General features: G+C 47.1%; 1 protein-coding gene across 1 annotated transcript in view; it reads left to right on the top strand.

Moving 5' to 3' along the window:
- The first annotated feature begins 795 nt into the window (after positions 1-795).
- Positions 796-26,941, top strand: part of PHF12 (PHD finger protein 12) — a 33,000-nt gene continuing 6,854 nt past the window's right edge. The window contains exons 1-10 of the mRNA XM_075517647.1: positions 796-1,233; positions 1,568-1,749; positions 16,197-16,269; positions 17,846-18,233; positions 18,807-18,927; positions 20,038-20,170; positions 20,870-21,034; positions 21,684-21,845; positions 22,944-23,760; positions 25,807-25,929. Of these exons, the coding sequence (XP_075373762.1) occupies positions 1,168-1,233; positions 1,568-1,749; positions 16,197-16,269; positions 17,846-18,233; positions 18,807-18,927; positions 20,038-20,170; positions 20,870-21,034; positions 21,684-21,845; positions 22,944-23,760; positions 25,807-25,929 (2,230 nt within the window). The 5' untranslated portion in view covers positions 796-1,167. The remainder of the gene's footprint in view (positions 1,234-1,567; positions 1,750-16,196; positions 16,270-17,845; positions 18,234-18,806; positions 18,928-20,037; positions 20,171-20,869; positions 21,035-21,683; positions 21,846-22,943; positions 23,761-25,806; positions 25,930-26,941) is intronic.

The raw sequence follows: 26,941 nt of genomic DNA on the forward strand, positions 1-26,941 counted from the left end.
CCCCGGCCGCCCCCCCCCGGTCTGGAGACCCCCCCCCGCCCCCGCCCCCCCATCTTTTGGTTGTTTCATTAATAAAAACCGGTGTTTTAGAAGAAGCGGTGGTGTCTTCCTCAGCAGGGCCGGGCAGCCCGGAGTGGGGGTGCAACATCCGCGCCCCCCCGGGTGGCCCTGGTGCCCCCCCGCATCCCTGCCCCCACCCTGCGCCCCCATACCGCACCCCGCTGCACCCCGCACCCCCCCCCCCCCCCCGCGCATCCCCATGGCATCGCCCCCCCCCGCCCCCCCCGCCCCCCACACGCTGCGGGGGGGCGGTGCCCCTTTAAGGGGCGTGGCCTCCGCTGCGATGACGTCACGCGCAGGCTACCGCCCCCTCCGCACCACCGCGCCGCTCGCCGCGCGCCCCCTGCCGGCGGGCGGGCCCCGCCGCCCCGCCCCGCCCTGCGTCGTGACGTCACCGACGGCCGCGCTCCCCCCTCTCCCCCCCCTCGCCTCGCCCCGGAACGTGACGGCGGCCACGCGCCTGCGCGCCGCCCTCCTTCCCCCCCCCGCCGCCTCTCCCGCGCCTGCGCCGCTCCTCGGCGCGCCTGCGCGGGAAGGGGGCGGAGCGCGACGGGGGCGCGGGGGGCGGTGCCGGCGACGCGCCTGCGCAATGGCGGCGCGTGCGCCCTCCCCCCGCCGCGCCAGGGCCGAGCGCGGGAGGCGGCGGCGGGAGGGGGAGGGGCGGCGGCGCGGGGCCGCGCCTGCGCGCCGGGCGGGGAGGGGGGGGCGGCCGGCGGCGGGGCGCGGTCTGCGCGTGCGCGGGCGGCGCGGCGGCGGCGGGGCCCTGAGCGTCGGCGCCGCCTGTGTGTGGTGCGTGCGCCGTGCGTGTGCGGCGGCGGCGGGCGCGGGGCCGCGCCGCCCCCTCCCTCCCCCCTTGCGCGGCATGGCAGCGGGCGCGGGGCCCCCCGCAGCCGCCCCCGGGCCCGGCTGGAGGAGGAGGAGGACGACGGGCAAGCCGCAGCGGCCCGTGGGCTAGGCCCCGCCGCCCGCCCCCGCCGCCGCCCCCCTCGACGCGGAGACCGCCGCCGCCGCCGCCGCTGCTGAGGGGCCGCCTCCCCCCGCCCCCCCCCCCCCGCTTCGCTCCCTCTCGCCGGGGGGGGCTCTCGGGGCCGCTCCCGGGCTGGATGAATGTGGGAGAAGATGGAGACCAAGACGATCGTCTACGACCTGGACACCTCCGGGGGGCTCATGGAGGTGAGGCCCGGGCCGCGGCGGGGGGAGGCCCGACCGGGGAGGCCGCGGGGCTGCAAAATGGGGAGGGACACCCCCCCCACCCCCCCGGAGCCCCGTGGCCATACAAGGAAGCGCGGAGGGACGGAGGCGGCTCGCCCAATCCCCGGGAGAGGCCCTCCCGGACACGGGGCCGGCGGGCGGGGCGGGCCCGGCCGAGGCCCTGTCCCCGTCCGCCCCCCCCGGCGGGCCCGGGGCCGCTCTCCCCCGTCGGGCAGCTGGGAGAAGGGCGCTTGGGGTGAGGGTCCGTCCCAGCCCCTCAGAGCCCCTCTCTCTGTGTCTGTCTGTCCATGTGCAGCAAATCCAAGCCCTCCTGGCTCCCCCCAAGAGCGAAGATGGGGAAAAGAAGAGCAGGAGGCCCGAGAAGGAGCCCAGGCGAAGTGGCAGGGCCACTAACCACGATAGCTGCGATAGCTGCAAGGAAGGAGGGGATCTGCTGTGCTGCGATCACTGCCCCGCCGCATTCCACCTCCAGTGCTGGTAAGGCTCGGTGCTGTCTCCCTCCGGTTCTGGCCGGCCCGGCCCGGGCAGCGCCTTCCCTCCAGCGGCTCCTGCTTCCCGTTAGGTCCCTGCCTTGCGCGGGGGGGGGGGGGACGGGACGGGACACGGGGCCGGGCGTAGCAGGCAGGAACAAAAAGGAGAGGTGCAAACCCCACTCGGGTCCATCTCCCCCGAGACTAATCCAACAGCGGCCGAAGTGAAAAACCCCCTCTCTGCTTTCTCTGGCGGGTGGGGGTCCACCACCCTCCTTTCTTTTTGTGCTGAGCAGCGGCCGAGAGGCCCAGAGGAGGAGCGAGGCCGCTGGCTGTTGCGGCCTGGCTGCTTTGGTGCTGCCCTTACCCGGCCTTCCACCCTCCCCCCCGAGCGGATAACTTCCCCTCCTCACCCCTCTCTAAGGGTGCGTTGCTGGGGGGGGGCCTCCGGAGGGTCCTGGCTGGAGGGGGGGAAGCGGCGGTGGCGTCTCCGCACCAGGCCTGACGTTCCCAGCGCTTCCGTGCTGCTGCAGCTGCTGGGAATAATGGAGGTTGCTGTCTCTGTGTCTCCCTGCCTCACTGTTTACAATATGGCGACCTTCCTTTAAATTATATTTTTATTCTCAGCGCCATTTTGGCTGCATATATGACTTCCAAACCCTCGCAGCGCTCCCCCGGTATCTCAAACGTGAAAATACCTTCCCTGTGGAAATCCAGGCCTCCGGACTTTAAAATTGGCCGGGTTTATTCTTTTCCCTCCTTTTTTCCTTCCTCCTGACTCTTCGGACCTGCTTGTCTCATCTGTGGGAGTGACTGCCGTGAACTGGGGGCAGCCGGGTCCTCTTGCTGGGAGTTGCGTGGCTTTGTTGATGAAGGCAGATCTTCCTGCATGCAAATCTGGGTCCCGTGTGGGAGTTGAGGTGCGTGTGGAGGCGGTGGCAAAGCTCTAGTCGGTAGAGGCTGCAGCGGGGAAGGACTCTCGCTGCCTTCCCTCGCAGCTTCCTAAGCTCTCGGCACAAAGCGACCCGCCAACGGCACCTGAACTTTCCGCCCCAAAGTTTTTTTTCCTTTCCGCACCGGTAGCCCAGACGCATCCGAGGCCGCCTTTCCCCCATCTCCCCTTCAACAGTTGACACAGGCGGGCGGTTTGTGTTAAATTAGCGCAGCCAGTGGATAATGGAGTGGAGGAGGGAGCGGGGCAAGTCAAACAGCTGGAGCTCGGGCGTACAGAGTATTCTTCCTTAGGGGAGATTTTTTAACCACATTCCTTTCTCTCTTTCATGCTTTGGAGCTTTGTTTGCCACCCTGTTACAGCTGTCTCCTCTTTGCCTTTTTTTTTCTGTTGTGTGTTTTTTTTTTTTTTTCTTTTGCTTGGTGGTTATACTGCGTTTATATGCTAATTGCAGGTCTCTGAACACTTATTAAGCTGATTGCTGATACCAGGAAAACTGACTGTGCGGTCACAGTTCTGTAGGGAGTGTCCCGTTAGCAGCGTATAGCCAGACGAACCCGACAATGCTGTAGTGTGCAGGCATGACATCATCCCTCCTACCCTGAGGAAGTGCTACTGGTGGTAGTGCGGATCCTCTTAATATTTACTAGGAGGACACTAATTAGGGGTTTTTTTTTGTCCAGCCTTCTTGGTGACCTTTAATTTAAGGGGTTTTTTTCTTCTATAGGGCACAGTTGCTTAAAACTCGGTGTTTGCTTGCAGGTGCTGCCAAACCCATCCTGAGCCTTCTCTTAGTGAGGCTGGAGCTATGGCTAAAACTTCACATTTTGAGATGGAAGAGCTGTGACTAACGTTGTAGAGTTTCATGGTTGACTCTGAATCCTAGTTAAACCTAACCGTAAATGAGACCACTTTGTGCGTGACTAAACTTGGCTAAATTTCATGGCTTAATTTGGCAAGTTTCTTGTAGTTAGTGAGTGGGAAACAGTCATGTAAATCAGATTTCTGTAAAGCTTTGGCTGTACTTGAGTTAGTTGCATTATAATTATTAAAAAAAAAATCTTTGCCTAGCTGGTCACCCTTCAGAACAGGCATGGAAGGTGCAATTCTGATTACACCTTCTCACTCCATTTGTTGCCTTTCCTGGGGTATCTCTCGGGCGATCACTTTGACAGTAGCCCAAACCCTGCCGCGGGAGGTGGCACGGTCTGGAGTGGTGCAGCGAGCCAGCTGCACGCTGCTGGATAGGCTTTGCCTAAAGGCCTCTGGCTTGGGCCTGGTTCTGCCTCCCTGCTTGTGGACCTCTGTCCGTCGCTCAGCCAAGACCTTCAAGTGAACCTTCAAGGCCTTCAGGTTGTTTCGAAGGGATGCTCAGGTTTTATTTTCATGTTTTCTTCCCTTTACCTCCTACATCTTGCTTAAAGTAAACTTCCGTTCTGGATATAAACTTAGGCATAAAGGCAGCACTTGCAACTTCCTTTCTGCCTCCTTTTTTTATTTAAAGAGTAGCAGCTTTAATGCAATGCTTGTTTTAAGTCATTTGAATAGCAGTTTAAATATACTGCTGGGGCATACGAGCTGAATTGTTTCGACAGCTTACCTGTTCTTTAAATATTTGTTGTAAACTTTAGTACCAGGTTGCATTTATTATCAATACAGAAAAAAAAAAATAGAAGAGCAGCTCTTAAGTGGTCTAGGATTTATAATCAGTTGATTAAAGCTGTATAGGAGAGGCCATATTATAAAAGAAAATGAATGACAAGGGTGTGATCAGTCCCAGTCACGCAGTAGGCTGGAGACAAACCCAGGAGTTAACCCAGCTCAGCGGCCCATGAACTAGTTTTGTTCCTTCCTATGTAGAGAAAGCTCTTCTGTACCGTGTTGTTTAAACCTCTAGCGAGCGAGTTGGCTTCATTAGGTAAGCGTGTGGTTCTCAAACTTCAGCAGTTTGCCTTAACTTCAGTTTAGTACCTAAACCTGTTGTCTTCTACAGAAAACAGAAAGCGCTTGGCCAAAACCCCCAAAACTTTCCGAGTCTGATAGTATTACACGTCTCTGATGGTAAATAACAAGTTTTGTTGATACGCTGTGGAATGACTGCTTTCCTGAATTAATGTGGGTGGAAGTGACTTCCCAATTCATCTGTCAGGGTGTCAGCTCTTCTCACAACTCCGTTTCAGAACTGCTAGCTCAGCGTAAAACTCCTACAGGTACTGTGAGAGTCCATGGACCAGGAGAATTACCAGCCTGGCTACAGATAAACTGGCTTGGTGGGAGGGATACAGGAAAGTGTAAAATCCCTTCCAGATACTTAGTTTCAACATACTTGGATTAATATCATAGTCAGGTGACTGTTTTCAGGTCTGAATTTACAGACAGTTTTTTTTTTTCTGTCCTTAATAATTCTTGAAAACAGAACATAGGATTTTTAATTCTTAAGTCTGCTTTTGGTTATGCTGTTTGCCCATAATCTGCTGCTTTGGGTAAAGGTGCAGCGTACATTTTCATTCTGATGTTCTGCCTTAACCCACGCCCCTAAGAATGGTGTACATTCCTCCTTTACGTGATTGAAAACCAATTTTCCAGTACTACTATTCTTCCCCGTTTATATCCTCCTCCTGGCTATGTGATTGTTAGAATTCCCTGTATTTTCTTGAGCTCGTCGTAAACTTGATTCACATTGAAGTTGGTTTGCAAAGTGACTGATGTTGCAAATGCATTACAGCTTCGCTGAAGGATTAGAAAGATCCCTGGGAGAGGAAAAGTTTAGTTAACAAGCTGGGGGAGGGGAGCGACAACAGGAGGGAGAACTAACACAGAACGGTTTTGTGTTTGTTTTTTCTTTCTTTCTTTTTTTTTTTTTTTATAAGTCTCACTGCCTGAGTTTCTGGTTGGAGGAGCCCAAAATCGCTAACCTCGCTGAATGCTGCTGTTCAAGTCCCTCTTACAAATCGCATGCTGCTGGCTGTGAAGCACTGCTAGCATGGCAAAGAGACCTGAGTTGCCTAAAGCTGACCAGCTGCCCGTTATGGTAAACAGACAGTACCAGTTTTGTGGCACTGCCCAGCAAAAAGGCTTCCCTTAGCTGCTGGATCACCCCGCGGCTGTGCTGGGAGAGGTACGCTGCATCTGTACTGGGGCCTGCTAGCTCCTTCAAACTTTTTGCAACGCTTGCCTCTTCATGTTTATATTTGGAGCGTTTGGCTCCATTTCCCCTCCGATTTGGCAGTCTTTGCCAAAGTGCTGTTGTCGAAGAACTGGAGTAACAGAGCTACAAAGAGAAGTAGATGAAGCTAAACTAGCCTGAGTTTTGCATATTTTCTATGAGTCACGGCGGTTAAGTGCTTTGCACAAAGAATGGAAAAAAGTTGTGTTTGACTGGTAGGACATCAATAACTTTTTCCCCACCTTATCCAGGTCTAAAACGTCCTGCCTTCTCTTGGCATTTTGTCTAGCTTTGGTTTTTTTACATGAATATCCATTCTGTGTGAGGGAAACATTAGCCTTTCTATTGTCTTAGCTAATCCTTCCCTGAATGGGAATCTTTGGCTGCCTCGGGGGTTTCAGGTGAAACTTTGAATGGTCTGAAGCATCTGCCACCGCAAGGATTAGCAGAAGGTCCAGAAAGGTGCCGGAGAGGCTAACTTCAGGCTTAAAAGTGAACTACAGAGGAGCAGGGTTTCAATACATTGAATTACATGTGTTCGTGTGACTCGTAAACACTGGCACTTCGGACAGCTTCAAAAAAGCTTGTGGCTTAACTGCAGAAAGTTTTTATTTTGAGGCTTTCTGGGATTTTTTTTTTAATGTTAAATGACTGGCAAAAACCTACTTTAATGTTCATGTAATTGCATTTTGAAGATCAGATAGTAAGCTGTTCTGTTCCAAATGTTAATTTAAATGTGTCTATCTTAACTGATAGTTTGTTAAAACAATATACATTTTTTTTAAAAACAGCAATTTTTATGTATCTTTGGTTCTGGTATTTTGGTAGTGTTGGGGCCAGCGTAGTCTTGATCATAAACCAGAAGGAAGGAACTGCACTGGCTTGGTTTCTCTGTGCGGAGGGTCACTGCGCATGTGTCTGCAGATGTGGTAACATGATCAGTCTTGGCAGTTCTCTTCAGCAAAGTTGTACCAATGAGATCTTTCGCTCTCCTTATTTTGTCCTAAATCTCTTGATGCAAAGGCAGATATCTACGAACTTAAGCTGAGGGCACCAGAAAACCATTCACAGTAAGAATTTGATGAACTAATCTAATTTTGGGAGTTGCAAACCATGATTGTCACCTGTGTGTGCATGTATGTTGCTCGTGTTAAACTGAGCATGAGCAGATTTTGCAGTGTGGGCAAGAGTTGGGCATTCAGATCAAGCCGTGGATCGCTGCTGCTGTTCTCAACATCAGTGTAAAGCGGTAGGAGCGAGGCGTTAGGATTCTGTCAAAGTCAGCATTTAACTGCTTAACTTACTCTTTTTCTTCAGACATGGCTGCTGTATGGACTAGCATTATGTCAAACATCCGTAATGATCTGAAGCTGTTTAAAAAGGCACGGTACAAGACTGTTAATAAGGAAAGTTCTCTGCTGTTTTGTCCCTTTCCTTGAGAGAGTGCCAGTTTTATGTTGACTGGGACTTGTGGAACTGAGAATTCTTTTTTTCATGCTGCTGCGGGGTCCATTTTTGAGTTGATGACTCAAGTTCAGTAGGATGCAGCAGCTTGCTTCGAGGTTGGGTTCACAGCTTGGTTCGTGCTGCTCCGGAGCTGGTCTTTCCTGGTATGTCAGACCTGCAGGCGTGACTCACGGGAGCCTTTCAAAACGAGGAAAGGTCTTCCCAGAGGAATTCCAGCTCCTCCAGGCATTTGCAAAGGAAATTCTTAATTGGATTAGATTCATAATACTAATCTGCTAATGACTGTTTGTTATGGAGATCTTAGCCCTATCTTGTAAATATATTCACCTTCATTTAGCTTGCCTTGTGCCTTTTTATCACATACAAGCTCAGTGCTGCTAAGATTGTACAGCTGCCTGCGGATCTCATAGTTGGGAATGGGAGGGCTACTGTGTTTATTACACAAAATCGTACAATGCTCTGATAATTCTCCCCTCTCTCCATTTCTCAACGTCGCTTTAGGTGGAGGTAGTAAATGGGAAGCAGTCATGGTTAGCATGTCTAACATCCTGCTGTACTTCTGTTACAGCGGGTGTGAAGGACATCTCGGATGGGGAGTGGCCCCACACTGTCCTCAGCTACAGATTTTTAACAGCAGAGCTATATATTTATAGTAAGAGTCAAGACCAAACATGCATTTTCCCCCCTGAAACTGATCTTTAGGACTTGGGTTGTAGGTGCTGTTGTGATGGTGTGAAGAACACCTGCTCTGCAGGCAGGGCTCCTGGCTGCCTCCCTGTGTAGGACAGTCTGAGTCAATCTGAGATTTCGGTTGTAGCATCGATACTGAAACCGTTTTTCTACATAGTAAAGGCACTGACATCGGTTCTTCTGTTTATTGACCCACAAAGTGGATGTTAAACTGTTTTTGTTGCTAGTCTGACTCACTGGTGTGTGTCAGGTTCTTGATTTTTTCCTGTGCTCTGGGAGCCCTTGTTAATCCTTGAGTCAGTAGAAAATAGCAGGAATCTGCTGTGAAGAAAGGGAACAGTTACTTCCAGAGTAGGAAAGAGGTGTATCTTCCTGAAAGCAAGTGTTACAAAGTCTGAATATTTAGGGAGTGCTGCCAGTTGCGATATAAATCACATGTGAGAAGGATGTACCTGTTTTGTTTTTTTTTTTTTTTTAACCAGTCAGGAAGTAAGCTTGGACTTGTGAAAATGCTAATGTATCTGAGAATATAATATGGTTTTGTTTTGAAGTACTGGATTTGAAAGAAGTGAGTGTAAGCAAAAAGCATCTTGCCACGTCAGTTTACTGGCTAAACTTGTGATTTTGTGACACAGTCGGATTGTCAGAGCTGTTTTTTTCTTATTGCAGTAGTCAATTTACGTTGCCTCCAACTCCACCGCTCGCTAGTTGTCTGCTCAGCTTCCTCGAAGGAATGCTGCAGTATCCAGTAACTCTGTAAGCTGAGTAAAAATAGTGTTGTACCTTCTCTTTAATAAAGGGGTTGACAGATAGCAGTTGTAATGCAGTTCTGTACCTTTTTAGGGTATGGAGTAAATGCTCCCTATAGCCAAAAATGAAGAACAAAAAAATTCTTCCAGTTGGTGTATCAGATCTTGAGTACAAAAGGCAAAGAGCATCTCAGCCAGCTGGGGGAAATCTAGCGCCTGAACCCAACTCTAACCTATTTCTGCTGACGTCCGCTTTGCACGAGTCACTTGAAGTAAACTAGATGGAGCTGGAGATTACTGACTTTGAACCCTGCAGAAAGCAGTGGCCTCAGGATGCAATTTAGCAGGCTGAAAACCCCATGCTGAATTTCTGGCAAGTGCTAGTGATTGGTGTGAAACACCTGCCTGTACAGCCCCTGACTTTGGGCGAGGCATCATGTGAACTTCACAGTGATCTCTGTCTAGAATAGCAACAGGAGTAGGATATGAAGGTGATCTGGAAAAGGCAGAGAAGAATTTATACCCTGCTTTAAGGGTTTTTTTGTGGATATTTCTATTGCTGCTCTTTTCCCTCTCCTCCCCAGTGTTCTTGGGAAAGCCTAGTCCACATGTAGATGTTAGAATTATACTTCACTTGTGCCTGTGTGAAGACAAATTCATACTTTTGCTTTTATGGGTCTGTCCTTCATCCTCTTCTGATGTGCTGCTTTCCTTTTTTCCACCTTATTGCTTCTGTCCTTTCACCCCTGTCTCCTTTGAACACATTCAGTATGGCTAGGGCTGAATGTGTTCACTTCTCAGAAACCTCTCAGACTTGTGTTTTGATTATTTTTTTTTCCCACCAGACATGTCTCTTCATTTATTGTTCTTTAAAGATAAAATTGGATGAAGTGATTCTCACTAGAGCTGTGTTGTTCCTCAGCCCTCTTTCTTTTCCCCGATGCTGCCCTATGTGTCATCCTGCTTTGAGAAGGTGACTTCTAATCTGTTAAGAAGATGGTGCTGTAAAGATCTGAACACTTCGTAATGAATCTGGACATTGAATTCAGGCTATTGTTACTATTGTCTGCAGTACAGGCATGAGTGATGCATGGGAAAGAAACAGGAGTCAGGATGTGCACAATGCCTGAATTTCTGGGTCTGACCCAAATTTTCCAAAGTCAACAAGTCTTCCTATTGACTTCCATGATTTCTGCTTATTAATACAAAGCTGGACGGTTCCCTAGCAGATATGTCCCAAATATCGGAGTTCATAACCAACCAAACTAATTACAAAAAAAAAAAAAACCAAACCAAACCCCTCAGTGCAGTACAGCTGGTATTATACACTTTTTAATGCATATTTATTTATATAGATTTATACTTATTTTTTATATATATGTGGAAATGTAATATCTTAAAAAACAATACTTGCTTTAATTTTCTTGTCAGCTGTTAATGAGGGTAATAAGTAATAGGTTGTCTCGGGGAATGGTCTCTATGGGCCAGGTTCTTTCTATAAATAGAAGTAACTAATTACATCAGGTGATCACATGTTTACATGCAGCTTATCCAGTTTATTGAACTCTCCTGCTTGTCAGGTCTGAGACAAAAAAGTTCTACTTCATCACGTTGGAGGGAACTTTTCTGATTCCCTGTGAGTCTCGGGATTGCCTGTGCACGGGGAAGAGGCTGGACCCCTGGTGACAAGTGGGAAGGGAGGCGAGGTAAGGTAGATAACGTGCTTCCATGAGGTTGTGCTTACCTCTCTCTTCCCAGGATGAGACTAGCAGGAGCGGTTTGAGGAAGGATACAAGTAAATAACTTCACTGGCTTCGGAATTTACAGAATACTCAAATTCGCAATACACTAGTGCTTTGGCTTGTGAAACAGTACCTGGTATCTTAGGAGCACGGTAGTACTGCTGCCAGACTTGAACCGCTGGTCGGCACAATGTTCTGCCCTTGCAGTGTTGAATGCTGGCTGCTTTAGAAGGTAGAAAGAAGCACACAGGGAGTGAAATTTTGGAATATAGCATACCTGGCGATATTACTTCTTAAACTCTAAGCGTTCGAGTCTTCCTCTGCTCTTGTACTGGCATGTGGACGGATTATGCTAGTGTACCTTTGTCTTTCCTTGTATGCGTCTTGTTTCTTGCTGTCTGGCTATATAATGGTGTTTTAATCCTGCTTCTCTGTTGCTGAACCCTTATTTCCAACTCTGGCCATGCTGTTGGAAAGATGCGTGCTAAGCAGATGCAGTGTTCCAGATGATGGGATAATTGGTGACCTGTGAAACGGTCATTTTGGTTCCCTTCTTTGCATAGTGGCAGCCAAAATAATCATGTGCTGACCTGTCCAGTGATGTCCAGGTCTCCTAGCTGGATATTATTAATTTAGAACTTTTTATATGCATGCCCAAGACTTCCACTTCAATGTAAACAAAGTTATGCTGGCGGCTATCAAGCTTTTTTTCACTAGTTCCCTCAGGAGGAGTTGAACCACAGATAAAAATATAGTGGCTGATGCTCTGTAGTTAATGTGAATTGCATACTGGCTTCGAGCAGGTATAACATATAAAATATGTGAGCCTAATCAAGGCCAAAAAGTTAGTTGGTTAGTTTTAATGTGATCAGGTTGTGCCTAGCGTATCTGAAGTTTGGTGGTCTCTGCTTTGGTGCTTGAGAAATCTTTGGCTTCATCAGGAAGATTGTTTCCTCCGGAGTGTCACAGCTTCAGCCGTATTAAGGGGCAGATGGAGTTTGAAGAACTTGTAGACCTTCACTGAGTAGTTTGTGCTGAGGAAGAATCCTGACACTGCTGGAACAGAGTAGAGAGCTGACAGTATTCCTAATAACCATCTTTCAGGTAATGGAGCCTGACTTCTGTCTTTAGAAAAGAGTAAACTCTTCTTTGATCCAAAAGTTGCAATAGGAAGGTAAGAGAGTTGCAATGGGCAGGAACTTGAAACAGGCAGCAGCTGTTAGCTTGTTTCATGTGTTTTTTTATGATGTATAAGGTAGAGGCTCCCAGCGCTGGCTTCCAGGTGTCCTCCTGCAGGGTTTTGGAGCAGCTGTGACCAGAAGTGTGTAACTTGGGCGCAGTAAAACTGTTTCAAAGAACTGAATTTGTAAATGATGCAACTTTCTCTGTTTCTCAATGGGGCGCTTGTAATGCGCTGACAGTGAGGTTGGTTTCCTGGTTTGTTTTAGTTACGGCTGCCATTGAGGCCCTGCTGTAGGAAGCCAGGGAGCCTTGTTCTTTATGAAGCTGGTAGAACAGCTGTAGCTCTATCCATCATTGGGATAAACAGGAGTCCAATAGAAGAGCCAAAAGCCTTCTTCCTTTATCTAACTGGCAAACATAACCAGCATCCTTCATTATAAGCCTGTCATCGAGTCTTGGTAAGTTAATTAGAAGATTTCTGAGAAGGAGAAATACTCTTGCCTACATTTTTTCATGGGGTTACTATTTTCCCCTGCACAGAAAAAAGTGTCTAAGTCCGATTGTTGAAAACAACTGACATCAAAAACAAGTTATTCAAGAGAGCTTCACCAGACACTGGTTTGTTTTCCTGCCACCATTATCCCAGCCCGATAGCTGGCTGTAGCCTGGTGGGTCCAGAGCGTGCTCTCAGTAGTGTCAACGTGCTGTTGACACAAGATGGCCACCAGGAATGCAATGTGTAAATAACTCCAGGTTTGCTTATAACTGGTTCCTTTGAGAGCCACGGCCCAGTTTGTATTGAAGAAGGTGCCATTCCTTTGAGCGTTTGTTTACTTATTTATTGAGGTCAGGAAAGTGAAGAGTAATTACAGGATTTAGACTTAACAACAGGCATCTGATGTATGAGAGCTCCAGAGTGTGAAATTGAAAAGTTAAGTGGCTTCATGCTATTGTTTGCTTGATAAAAACTCCTAATATATGGATGACTCTTGAAGATTTTTGATTTCTTCATAGCCATTTAAATCTTAAGGGAGGCTTTGCATAATGTTCTGGCCATGGGAGCTAGTCCAAAAGTTTACAAGAGCAAGTCTCGACAACACAAATCTGGTATGAATTTCAGGAGATGCTACTTAACTTTTTTAGAAAAAGCCATGAGACTAGTATTATGGCAGTGACTTCATATCACCGTAGTGGCTTTCAAATAGGTAGTGATAAACATCTCTCTTAATTTTCAGAGGCTTTGTATGAGTTGGTCTTCCAGGTGTTTGTGTAGATATTAACCTTGAAAGTCAGACTCACTTTTTCGGAGCTGTCTTTGTCTTAAATTCAGAAACATGTTCTGCTGAGCAGATTTGATTCGGGTCACACCAGACCTTCCAGGCAAAATAGCGCTGGCCACCACTCTTGCCTGTGATGACGAAAGGGGAAACTTTCCGAAACGAAGGCTCAGCAAGATTTTACAGAACAGTACAACTGATTGGTGTGTAGTTGAAAGGAGATGTGTTGTAACTGAAGATAAAGTTGGTGCTGTACAATTCCAGGTCCTGTTGGCAGCAAACACTAACGGCTGGAGGTCTGCATGCTAATGAACCTATGAAAGATAGGGAGAAAGAGGCCGTGGTGCTCCTGCCAAAGTGCTAATTCTTACCTTGGTTATGAAGATCAAGTATCTTGTTCAGATTTAAAAATCAGTTTCTCTTATGCTTACAGTAAAAGGTTGAAGAATGTGGTCATAACTAGTCAATTAAAACAGCATTCTTTAGGGCTTCCCTGGCTTTATGCTAAGACCCGGGAAATGCTCTCTGCTTGCGGAGAGGCCAGCAGTGCAGGAACAGCATTCATCAGTCTTTGTTAGTGCAGCGAGCTGCCTTGATGAACAGTTCATTAACCAGGAGAAGCAGAATCAGTCTTTTAATACACTTGCTATAGCAGTTAGGCCCTGACAGCAAGCAAAAAACTCAGGAGGCTAGTCTGAGAGCTGGAACCTTGCTGCTGGTCTGAAACTAATCTTTCCCCCTCCTTCCACAGGCCTTTGGGTAGCAGCATTCATTAAAACGCTTCTCTAAGCTGTCATTTAAGAGTACTTTATATGTAGGATCTCATGGTTGTAGAGCAGATAATTCAAACATAACAAATGGGACAATAACATACACACTTAAGGAGAAACCTGTTCTAACTCTTCTAGGCATCTCTCAAGATTCACCGTGGTATTAATTGTTTCATTGTAAAATGCGTAAGATTGAGGTAACAGTTAAAACAAATAACCGGAGGCACCTGGCAGCGCGTAGATCCCTGGCACGCCACGCGTACATTGGAATGGGGCAGACGTGTTTCCAGCAGTTCAGGCACGCTCGTCGGTAGCTTCAGAGGGCTAAAATTCACTATGAACAAATCAAACTCTGTAGGGTTTTTTTGGCCTGGGGTGCTGGGAGGGGGGAATGGGCCAGATGAATCCGTGTGCACTGTAGCTGCAGATCCAAGAGCTTGGTTTATAGCAGGAGTAAAACCTGAGATATCGAAGGATCTACCTCAGGACTGGGAATGGATTTACGCTGCAGCAAGCACACTGGGATCATTTGTTACTCTCCTCCTTCCACCCCCCTTCCCCGCTTCTGTTAGCAAAAGATTAGTTTGGGGCAGGGGGGAGTTACTGCTTCAGCCAAACATTTGAGACTTCATGTAAAGCAGCCAGTAGTTGAGGCTTTGGTGCTCTCGTCTAGAGCCTGATCTCTTGTTCATCCAAGTCCTCCAGGAAATGAGAAACATAAGCTGCAGGTATGTTTGCACATGTATGCAGAGCTCTGCGTTTCTGGAGCGCCTGGAACACGGAGGCCTCTGAAACCCTGCACTCCTCCTCAAAATGGCTGCCAGATGTGTTGGCTCTACTGAATTCCCCGGAGCCTGACACCAGAAATGCTGAGGTTATTACCAGTTTGGTTCTTGCTGTGTTCTTCCTTCAGTCTTGCAGGCACAGTGTTGCAAGACCGAGTGTGACCCTGGATGGCTGTGGTACCTGCGGAGGCTTTCTGTCGGCACGCTGGCGCGCTCGGGGCAAGGCTCGCCGGGACTCTGTTTAAACAAAGGAAGCGTGTTTGTTTTTACAGCTCAAGCTTGGGAGCCTGGGCTGGGATCCTGTGCCATTTCCCCGTGCTAGAAGCAAGATTCTCGAGGAAGACAGCCTCTCCCTTTGCTGCAAAGCACAGCTCTTACTGGCCAACAAATATGTATCTTACCCTCTCTGGCTTGTCAGTGCTGGAGACTTCTTGAAGCTTAACTTGGATTTGGTTTGATATTTGTCTGTAGGTGCAGTAAACAGTATAGAGACTCCTGAAGTGAACCACAGTCTGACTGCCCACGCTCGCGTGGCTTCTTGGCCGGTCTTGTAAGCTCCTTGCTAGCGTGGCCGCACTACTACTTGATCACCTTGTATAACCCAGCCAGTCCCAGCTGGATCCCTTGTAACCCTTGAAAGTGGGAAATGGAGCTTCCAGGTCCTGTGATAGTGCATCTATCTGTTGAGTGTTCAGCACAAGAGAGCAGACTTGCTGTGCAGCTGCCTCTAGCATCAGTAGGCAGAACTTTTAAAAGTGTATCTTAAAGCCACGCTGCATGGTAACTGGCTGTTTTTCTGACAGCATGTACACTTTTCCTGCAACAGTCAGCAGTTTGCTGAAATAACAAATCTTAATGATAAAGAGGTGTTGGAAAGTACTTGAGCTAGTAGTAGGATCTATAAGGAAAGTGTATCATTTAACATATGCTGCTCTGCCTTTAACTGAGGAAAAGTGTTTCTCAAAATAGTCCTCCTTACTCCTTCATCTAATTTGCTTTGGTTTATTTCTAGCATCAAAATGGGAATGTCATTTCGATGTGATACAGCTTTTATAGTAAGTGCAGATCCATATGAGTAGGATGTATCTTGCGCTTCATAGCCAAGGCAAGCTGTATATGGTGACACTTTTAAGAGTATTTGGGTTGCCTTAAGATAGAAAGTGGGTTTCACCATTAAGTAAGCGTGCCCAGGGATGGAGTACATGAGAAGCAGTGGGTAGACTTCATGGCAGCTTGCTCAGCTGGACTCGCACTGCACGTTCAAGGGATGGAAATCCCTAGATGTACGACTGTGCTTGCTGCGCGGGAATCTGTGTAGTCTTACATGGAGCAATCGAGTTATTTAAGGAGGTGGTGGTGTTGGGGGGAGGTATATGTGTCGCACACAAGTGAATCTTCCATTTATCGTTGCTATTCGGTTCTCAGACTGTCTTCTGAAACCGTGGAGCATGCTGCATCATGGAGATGAGATGGGTGTCATGGAAAACTAGTTTCTTAGAGGTGTCTTGCTAAGTGGATGTGTGGGGGAGTGAAACCGGGGAGCGTCACCATAAAGAAAAGGAGGAAGTGCCTGGAAGCGGAACCTGCAGAGCTACCCTGACACGGGCTGCGTGTATGTGAGAAGAGGCATTCCAGAACTAAACAGTAAAGCGTTGCTTTTTATTTCTCTTGTAGCAACCCTCCGCTCAGTGAGGAAATGCTGCCTCCGGGGGAGTGGATGTGTCACCGCTGCACTGTACGCCGCAAGGTAAAGCCTCTTGTAACAGACATGATCCCTGCCCTTCCGACTGTCCATCTGAAACCTGAGCCCTGTGTTTTATATCTTCCTCTCCCCTTAATGTGTATGTATGTACCACCAGAGTTGCTCTTTGTGCTCGCAGTTGCGAAGGGCTTTGTTAGGAACAGGCTTAAAGAAAACTAAGAGGTCTTGATGAGACCCTCCTGGTATTTTTAACCTCTCTACTAGGAACCACAGAACTGAAGTGCCTGATATGTTCTTGTCAAGCTGTGCCTTTCAAACTGTTTTCCTTTCCCCCCCACTTCTGGAAAGGAGGGAGAGCTGAGGCACAGAGGGAATGGGAATGGCTCCCATGCTTGAGGAGGTGAGCTGTCTACAGGCAACGCAGGAGTCATGTTAATGCAGCTTTGGCATCAGGGCTGTGATTCTGGTTAGCGTGTGTTTTTTAGAAGTGTGATTTCACAGCAGTTGCACATCAGCAGAGGGTGAAATCACAGTGAGTTATGATTTCCTGGGCTGTTGAACAGGATGGGGAGGAGATGATTGGGCAAGATTGTGGCTTGTCTTTTTTTTTCCTTGATGCTCTTTCTCCAGGAAGCCGTCTTGCACAATGTAAACATCTTACTGGTGTGACTACGTAAGACTGCATAGCAGAGGGTTTAGAAACTGCACCAAACTATCTAGCAACTGTTCCCTTAAAGTGACACCCAAAACAGATTGGAAGAAAACTGTGTACTCAGCCTTTTGTTCCTGAAGTGATTGCCTTGTTATGTTTCCAGGGTACTGTTCAGCCATCTGCCAACAGTAAAAATGAAGGTCACAAATTTAAAAAAAAAATAATTAAATGAGTAAAAAAAGAGAGGAAAAAAAAATCCCCAACCTTTCTGTATTAAAAATTGCCTGATAACACTTTGCTCCTTTTACAGGCCATTTTAGTGATCGAGTAGATTGGTTCATCCATATTGGTGATGCTGTCAGTGCACAGTTGCCCATAGTAGGCCGTGCAGCGTCCCCTCCTGTTGCAGAATGGATCTCGCGGTGATTGTAATGTATTGTTTTCCTCTGCTGCAGTTCTCCCTGCCCACCTTGTTCAAGATTCCTGTTGTCAAGAGATAGCAGAGTGTTGTTTGTATATTGTGCTTGTATTCTCAAGCTGACCTTCTTGTTCCGTAATGGGTTTGAATGCGCTGCCAGGGTTAATAGACTGCATCGACAATGAATGGTCTACTGTAGAGTTTCTCAGTGTTGGCTAGCAAAGTAAACAGAGTTGTCTGATTTGTCAGGTATTTAGGACTAGATGCTGTGAAATGCTGTCCTGATCTGGACTCAAATATGGCTATCCTGAGAGGAGAGACAGGCTAATTTTCTTCCCCGTGCTTGGTTCCCTTCAGCTGCTTCGTTATCTGTACGTTAGCTGCAATCAAATTGTTTTTGCTAGGTCAAGGCTTTAATGACTTCACGGGGGAAGTTGTAGTAAGTGGCTCAAGCCTTTTCAGATGCTGTTTGTCTTCGATTGCATATTTGTCAAGGTTGATGTGCTTTGTTTGTGGCCTCCATGATAAGCCTGCCTATTCATGTCGTGCAGAAGCGAGAACAGAAGAAAGAGCTGGGGCAGGTAAATGGATTGGTGGACAAATCTGGGAAAAGGACCACCTCCCCCACCAGTGACGCAGACCTGTTGGACAGGTCTAGCAGCAGCATCAGGGCTAATGCGCATGCCAGGATCTTGGAAAGGAGAGCAAGCCGGCCTGGCACTCCCACATCCAATGCCAGCACCGAGACCCCCAACTCAGAGCAGAATGATGTCGATGAGGACATAATTGACGTGGATGATGACTCTGCCATTGCAGAAATGGACTGTGGGCAGCCCCAGCTGAAGCGACCCTTTGAGCTTCTTATTGCTGCTGCCATGGAAAGGAACCCAACGCAGTTCCAGTTGCCGAATGAACTGACCTGCACCACAGCACTTCCAGGTGAGCGATGGCTTGTCTAGTGTTGGTGAAGATGTCCGCAGTTGCATCCTGCTGCCATCTTGCTGCTGTTCCCTCTTGGCTCCTTGGTAGTTGCAGCTCCAGTGATGCTCACTGGTGAAAGCAGAGGGTACAGAAGTACCACTGGTCCTCCTCCCGCTCTCCAACAGCAGGTGGCCTTTCAGATGAGAGCTGTGGGGATGCTGCTACCACACACTACACCTCCGTCAGCACTTGTGAATAGAGGCTTGCTGTTGTCACCTTAGTCTAGGTCATCAATCTGAAGAAAAAGATTCTAATTGTCAAAATACTTGATTTTGATTTATGTTACGATAATCTAGTAACAAAGTAATGACTTCATGTATAGGATGTCACTGAAATGATTAAGTATAAAATATGCCTGCCTTTAAAGACCGTCTCTGTCACTTAAGGCTAGATTTAGTGGTTGATAGGGGTTTCTTAAGCAGCTCTTTTTGTCTTTTCTGTTTGCCTCTGCCTGAGATGATTATGTGTCTCTACCAGAAAGCAAATCTCTGCTATGTGGGTAACCCAAAGCCTTTTAAAATTTGCTTTCAGGTACTAGTAAGAGGAGGAGAAAGGAAGAAACCACAGGAAAGAATGTCAAGAAAGCACAACACGAGTTAGACCACAATGGTTTGGTTCCCTTGCCGGTTAAAGTCTGCTTCACATGCAACAGGTACTTGGCTCTTCCAGGGAAGCTGTTCGGTGTAGCTGCACCCTTCACAGGAGCAAAGTTCTTGCTGAAAAAAGTAGATGACCTGTTCCCTTTCCCATTGTCCTTCATTACTTGCTTACAATCCTCTAAACAAATGGGGGAATAGTCATCTTTGCTAAATAACAGGTGTTTAACCGTGGCAAGTGTAGGTGTGGCTTCTGCAGCCCTGCATGGCTGTAAAGGGTTTTAAAATGTAGCCTGAAGAGAGTGAGCCATCTTGTCTTCAGTATTTTTCTACTAAGAAAAATTGTAAAGTGATGGTGGTTTAGAAAATGGAGATACTTGTTTATGGTTCATTAAGGAAGTATGCAAGGAGGTGACCTTTAGGAAATAGAAATCTACTGAGAGACATATAAGCCCAAGGCAAGTAGGAATATTGCACTGAAATAGTAAATCTGAAAACCAATACAAAATACTGCTGTTTTTTATAACTGCATAAAAAATGCACAGATAAATCCTAATTCAAAATGTCAGTGAAAACGAAAAACTTTATTTCAGGAGCCCAGTCAGAGTGAGTTTCTAGAAGTGGGCTGGAGATTCAGGAGAGTGGAGCTTTTGTGGAGAACAGCTGATGACTTTGTCATAGAGTGAAGGCTTCTTTAAAGCCTGGGGAATCGGATGTAGTAGCTTTCTGGAGTTTGAGAACATCTTGTTGAAGTGAATGTCCCAACTTCACACAAGATTCATCTGAGAAAAATTGTAATAGCTTAAACCTGAGATTTCCTCTTTATCTCTGAATTTTGCTCTAAATGAAGCCACTCAGAACTAATGCACAAGGTCAACTTGAAAAGTTGCTTATGTGAATCTGACAGGTGCTTATCCTGCCAAAGGACCTCTTTTGCACTGACAACCCTTCATGTGCATGGGCAAGACCTTTTGCCTTGAGTGGGTCTTGCAGAAGGTCCATATAGAGCAAGTTATGAATCTGAAGCCTAATTTTAGATGGAAGTAACGTAGTGTAGGGGAATTGGTGGGGAAAGATAAGCTGAAGTGGTTAGCCGAGCTCGCCTGTGTGTTTGGTTTATACCCTATATTCTGTATGGGAAATAAGATATGGTTCTCTCTTTGCAGGAGTTGCAGAGTGGCACCTCTAATTCAGTGTGATTATTGCCCACTCCTGTTCCACATGGATTGTCTGGAGCCACCGCTTACTGCCATGCCTCTGGGTAGATGGATGTGCCCAAATCACATAGAACATGTGGTGGTAAGCAGGACTATGATTGCAGTATGGTAACCGGATGCTGGAGTGGAACCTGGCAGGTCCATTAAAGGACAAAGTACAACAAATGTAAAACAGCTTCTGAGCTCTTATTGCTCCCTGTAACGCTTGTAAAGCTCCTGCTGCAAGCAACGCACTCTCCAAAGGAATATGATGCTGCTCTCTGCAATAAAATATAAAGATGGGGGAACTCCTTCCTGTAACTGAAGCTGACAGCTCAGATTGTGGCTCACTGACAGCTTGTCTAGTTTTCAGACTGGACTCCTTAAGATCTAGATGAGCTTCCAGAACTGTGATACAAAGCAGCACAGTGCTACAAATAGGGGAAGTAATTCTTTGCATGCTTAACCCAAAAAACTTTCATTCCAAGAGGGAGTTTTCATTTGTGGAAAAGCAGTGTACTTGAGACTTAAATACTCAGGAAACAGGGGGCTGAAACAAAGGGCTTGTGCCCAGACAAACTGCTTCTGAAAGCATTGATGCTGCTTAGTAGGCCTCTAAATGCTTTTGTATTCATCTCCAGCAATGTGCCCTTTAACAGAAATGGTTAGTGCTGCAGGAAACAAATAGTCTAAAGCTGAGCTGATGCTGTACTGCCAGTGCTACGAGGCGTTATGAAAGTCTTAGGGTACATTAGAGTGACCCGCAGATCCCTAACTCCTGTGGCATTATCTGATCACCCAGCTGAACCAGAAGAACTTGACCCTGAGTAATCGGTGCCGAGTATTTGACCGGTTCCAGGACACCATATCTCAGCATGTTGTCAAAGTGGATTTCTTAAACCGAATCCATAAGAAACATCCTCCGAATCGCAGAGTTCTTCAATCAGTAAAGAGAAAAGGTTTGAAGGTATGTGTAAACAAGTAGGTGTCGGTGAAACTCCCTGTATAAGTATTCTAGTTTGGAAGGGAAACCAGCGTGCCCCGTAGGGATAGCCTCTTGGGGCAGGAGGAAGAGGGTGGGGTCTGAATGAATGTGTTGGTGAGAGGTCTGGAAGTCAGCGGTTACTTTTTGTGACGTGTAGGATTTAAGAAGCTCTTTTTCTGCCAACCATAAGGCTCAGCTATTAGAAGTACGCCTTTAAATCTAGCACAAGCATAAAAAGTACAACACAAAAACTCCTGAAGGTGGCCCTACAGTGAGAATTGGGGGTGCTGCATGTTCTGCGTTAAACCCCAAAGAGCATTTGCTGCCAGAATGCCTGAAAAATGCCGTACGGGTTTCCCTTCTTACTTGGCCTTTTTTGCATGATTTCTCTTATGCTGTAGCCACCACGTTGTGCTGAAGTCATGCCTGACCTAAGGGAATAAAACCTATTAATTTCAGCGTGCCTGCATCAGTTTAAAGCACTGGGTCCTCGAAACTTCTAATGTATTGTCTACAGGGTTCCTTTGAGTCAGAAAGCAGCAAACACAAAGTGTACTGCTGGTTAGGCGCTTTGTTTAACTAGTCATTCTTGAGTAATTGTTCTCATGTGTGATCTTCTTTCTCTGTGTAGGTTCCTGATGCTATAAAGTCCCAATACCGGCTTCCACCCCCGTTACTTGCGCCTGCAGCAATTAGAGATGGCGAGCTGATCTGTAACGGGATCCCTGAGGAACCCTTGCAGAAGCACCTTTTGAACACTGAGCACTTAGCCAGCCAGACAGAACAACAGGAGGTAAATGAAGTCAAATGCTTGGACTCTATGTCTGTAGTTGCTTTGGTACAAAGATCTCTTCCATTTCAGTCATGATCAGAGCAGTTGTCTAGGAAACCAGTCTCAAAATCATGTCTGAAGGTGATGTCTTGTCTTGTCTCTGACACCCTTGCCCATTAAAACTTCATTTTGGCTTTCCAGGTGAAACGTAAAACTCCTCATTTGATGCTTCAGGGAAGTGGTGAAATAGTCTTCTGGCCTTAAGAGTGGAGTTGAGGGCTTTCTGTCTAGATGTCATTTTTATTTCCTGGCTGAGGGGAAATACTTTCCACTTTGATTATGTAAGGCTGCTCTCTCACATGCTTATTTGTATGTTAACATCACATTTCTGGGCTGCTTTTTATTGCTGATAGAATTGGACTTTTAAATCAAGGGCAAATGAGTTTAAATCTTGTATGAAACTTCTTGCCAGATTCCACAACGCGAAGGCATGTTGCTTTGCAGTCAGTGGTGTAGTCGAGTCCTTCTGTTAGCTCAGGCGGGATTCTTCTATGTGGCAGGTGCACATTCACCATGGAGCTTAAAACTTCAAATAAATCTTTCTGTCTTCCTCAACCTTGTGTAAAAGGAAAGGTGCTCTCCACCCCAGCTTTGGCAGGTGACTCCTTATAGTGTGAGGTAGATCAGCATTTCTTTCCAGCGTGCTACACAGTAAGTTGGAGGACTGTGTTTGGATAGAAGCCCATATTAGTGAAAGACGTGTTTGTAACTAGCTGAAGAGTTGCAGCATTTAACAGGTGAAGAGAAGGAAGAGTTTGGGGGTGAGGAAGTGCGTCTGCTGCCTTCTCCCTCCTTTAATCTCAGCTCCTCTGTGTACTGTTCCCGGTGCAGAGATAAACAGTACATACTTTTGGTTGCACTTTTGTACCTCTGGACGAAGTTTTCTCCTGATCTTAGATGAGCATCAGACCAGATGCTGTAGTTCCAGGCTGCATCAGAGCGGTCAGCAGCACAGTGAGACACCTGAATTCTTTGAGCTGGGTGAACGATGGAGTGACTCTTGAGGTTTGGAGCACTGTCTGCCTGTGGAGCTAACCTGCACTTTTTTCTTCCTCCCAGTGGCTCTGTAGTGTTGTTGCGCTCCAGTGCAGCATATTGAAACATTTATCTGCTAAGCAGATGACTTCGCTTTGGGACTCTGAACAAACAGAGAAGGCTGATATTAAGCCTGTTATTGTGGCAGACGGCTCACTCGCCAACCCTTACCAGGCAGCTGACAAGGCACCCACACCTTCCCTCTATTCCATGTCATCCTGCACCTCAGGGATTACCACCCAGAATTCCTTGAGCTCCTCGCAATCCCAGCAGTCTTTGTCACAGGAAGATGTCAACTGCAGCTCTTGTATAGATAAATCCAAGAAGGTGTCTTCTTGCGGGACTTCAAATGGGCCGACAGCCTCTGACATTAAAGTAAATGGTCCTCATTTCTATGGCGTTTCATCCGAATCTTCAGCACAGTTGACTGACTCCCAGAGACTAATCGGATCTGGTAACACAATACCTGTTTTGTCTCATCGGCAAACGTGGCCTCGGCCCCTCACGCCCCCAGCGACTTGTGGACTTCTGAATCACACCATTGGAACCATTGTCAAAACGGAGAACGTAGCAGGACCCGTTTCTTGTGCACAAAGGGGTTCCGTGCCGGTCACAAGTATGCCTACGTCCATATCGAGCTCCTGTGCCAGCCTGGAGACCACCAGCACTTTGCAAAGAAAGAATGTGCAGACACAGATAGGACCGCCGCTGACGACAGACCTGCGATCTGTGGGCTCCCCCCTGACCGCCACAAGGGCTCTCACCCCTCCGCAGGCTGCAGGAGATGGGATCTCTGCTGTTGGGTCCACAAACAGATTCTGTTCACCAGCACCACCTTCAGGTATGTGCCAAAGAGCTGATCTTGGCCCCCAGGGCTGAGAACGCGTTCAGGCTAAACGTTATTCTGAACCTCAGGGCTCTAGCAGCACGCCCTCATTTAACTGGGAATTGGGTTTTCTGTGGAGAGCCAGGAGAAGTCTCTCAAGTCTCCTGTCTTAGGTCCCTTCATGGGAGCCATGGGATGTATTTTTGCTGGCCTCGTATACCTGAGAGGGGAACTCTGCCCTGAGAAGCAGGACAGTAGATCAATTTAATTCTGGAAAGCAACAGTAGTTTTAAATCAGTTGGCTGCTGTCTCGCTCTTTCAACAACCAACCGCTCCAATGCTGCTTTAAAACTACCAATTTGTGTCAAAGCACTAGTTTGATTGCAAGGTAGTCCTTCTCACAAGAGCAGCTGTCTGGCATCTGATCCTGTGATCTCTGTATACGGTAACTGTTCTGGCAACGGTTGTGTCCCCTAGAACAGATGTGTTTGAAGTCTTCAGCTGCCCAGCCTTGATGTTGGAGAAATATGGACTTGGGAAGCTGTAGTCTGTTTAGTATCTGCTAGTCTGTTAATACAGGGTAGTTACAGACTTGGATATACCATCTCTGAACTGAGTTGTACCCAAAAACCTTGCTGTTAAAGTGTATATACCCATTCTTCAGTATAAAAACATCAAGTCAAAGATGTTGATAGATGTTGAAGTCAGAGTAACTGCCCATAACTCAAATTTTGCTAGGATAACCTCTCAGTTAAAGCATTCTCCTTCTCTTCCCCTTCCCCACACCAGCTCAGCACTCAAACTAGTAAACCCTTTGTGCAGGTTGGGTTGAAGCTGTCGCTGAAAAGCATGCGACAGAGCTGTCTGTCGCTTCTCTTGCAGTTCCTACCTGTCAGCGGCAGGCTTGCATGGAGTGGCTCAGATCTGGTGATTATTCTTTTTAAAATTCCTTAATGAATAACTTCTGAGCTGTATCTCGTGTTTGGAAGCAGTCCCCAGAGTACTTGGTCTCCTTGGTTACTCTGAGGCTGCTAGTTTGACTGTGCCCTGCTTAGAAATGCAAGACTGGGAGAAGTTTTGGTAGAGGAAATGAGGCCATACTATAGAAAACTTCTTGCTTGTGGTTTGAAGAGCACTTCAGACCCTACATAATTTTGCAGTTACTTAGGATGTTAAATAATTGCTTTTGGCGCAAAGCTTGTCTTCTACAAAATGCAGGTTAAAACATCATTTTGGTGCAGTGTCTCTTGGGAAAGGTGTAAATATTTGGATTTTCCATCTAACACAATGCACATATATATATTTATAACAAAACTTAAATTATGGTGTGCAAATTTTGTTGCCAAGTACAAAAATACAAATCATTCATGACCACTTTTTTTTTTACCGTAAATTTCAGGCTTATAGTAGTTCTACTTCTAAGCAAACCCACTCAAGAAGATCTGGTGTCAACAACGCATTGAAGGGATTTTGTTTCCTGGCGTTTGCCATTGCCTCTTTCAGCTGCATGGTCACTGCCAAAGCAATAGGATTTTATTTTGTAAATAATAAAATCTGCTTATGACTGTCACATTCTTACTGGATAGTGAGATACACCCCAGACTTGATAATCATGCAGAAATAAAAATGGGGCAGTTGTACTTTTTATTCATGTTCCGACCTAGACAAGCTACTTGGCAAATGTCTCTAGGTTTAGTAAGCTCTTCAAGTTCCTGGGGACTTGGTGCTCATCTTTCCAGTCTCTGTAGGACATCGCTTACAGTCTGTCATTCCTGCTGCTTCAAAGAGGGAGTAGTAGCTTAAATGTATAGGTCCAGAATTCCTCCAGCAACTGGAGGTGAGAGGCAGAAGCTGTCAGTTGGCTCTGTGTTGGAGGAAACAGTAGTCCTTCTGTGAGCAGAAGAAAGCGAACAGCCTCTAATTCAGGCCTTTTTCAAAGCATGACTATGAGCAAAATTAGTCATTCTGAGCAGCTTGGAAGCGAAGTGCAGCCTGAGGGCTGGGTGCATGTCTCACGAACGTCACAGTGACATATCTTCTCTGCACCATCTTTCTCTGTAGATGGTAAGGTCAGTCCCAGCACCTTATCCATAGGAAGCGCTTTAACTCTACCCTCATCACTCACTTCAAACTCTGCAGCTATGTTGGACCTCACCAGTTCCCTGAAAGCATTTATGGATGGCGGTGAGTATTTAGTTCATTATCATTCTCTACTAGCCCTGTGTGTTTGCTTCCCTAGAGCATTCAGTCTCTGCTTAAGGAAAAGTTCCAGAGATAAAGAAGGGTTGCAGTCAGGTGAGGGTGGGGCTGGGTATACATTACCTTAAATATGTCCCATGCTTCCCTACTTGTAGTGTTGCCAAGGCAGCGAGGCCAATGAAGTGTTTCTGCCTGAAGCTTTTCTGGGGAACGATCACAAAGCTGTTGTACGGGCAGCTTTCCAGGTGGAATTCACAGGCAGAAACCTGCAGCCCTGCCATGTTGTGGTGCTAGCCGCAATCCAGAGCTGTTCCTGACGGGTGTAAAGTCCAGCAACAATAGATCTTGTAGTCGAGCAGTCACCTGAGTGGTGATGCTCTAATGGGTCAGTTAATTTTCTGATTTATTTCTGCTTCTGTCAGTCTTCTCCTAGACTGGCCCATTTTTTATTTTCCTTTTGTTGCACTTGGCAAGAAATGCCAAACCTTAGTGGAGTGACTTCAGGAGGAGGAGATTGCTGAACAGCAGTCATCAGTAGCATAGCGAGGCTGTTGCCAGAGACGACTTCTACATCTGAAGAACAGCCTTTCTGGCATTGCCAGTGTGACCCTCTTTTCTTGGGTGAACCCCAACTCAGCCTACCCCGACTACCTCTCTGCTATCAGGAAAGGCCGTTATAGCTCTGCTTCTTCTGCTTGCCATTTTAACTGTCGCTGATGCGGAGAAAGCTCTTGGAAGAAGAGGTTAGCCAGCCTGCTTGCTGCCAGAAAGCAGACTTCTGTAGGACTTTACAAATATAAATACTTCAAAGCTGTCAGCAACAGATCTGTTTTAAAGCTCGTTAATAATAGTGTCTGAATTGCCCCGTTTGGTTTAATTGACCCTGCTATGAAAGCGCGTGACTCAAGAATGAGCCTGTAGCAGCTTCAAATGTGGTTACAGCTTTCCTCTGTAATGTAGGGTTAGACTTTCTAACTAGATAATGAAGCTTCACAAG

The sequence above is a fragment of the Mycteria americana genome, chromosome 15 (assembly GCF_035582795.1).
Source record: "Mycteria americana isolate JAX WOST 10 ecotype Jacksonville Zoo and Gardens chromosome 15, USCA_MyAme_1.0, whole genome shotgun sequence".
Classification (NCBI taxonomy): domain Eukaryota; kingdom Metazoa; phylum Chordata; class Aves; order Ciconiiformes; family Ciconiidae; genus Mycteria; species Mycteria americana.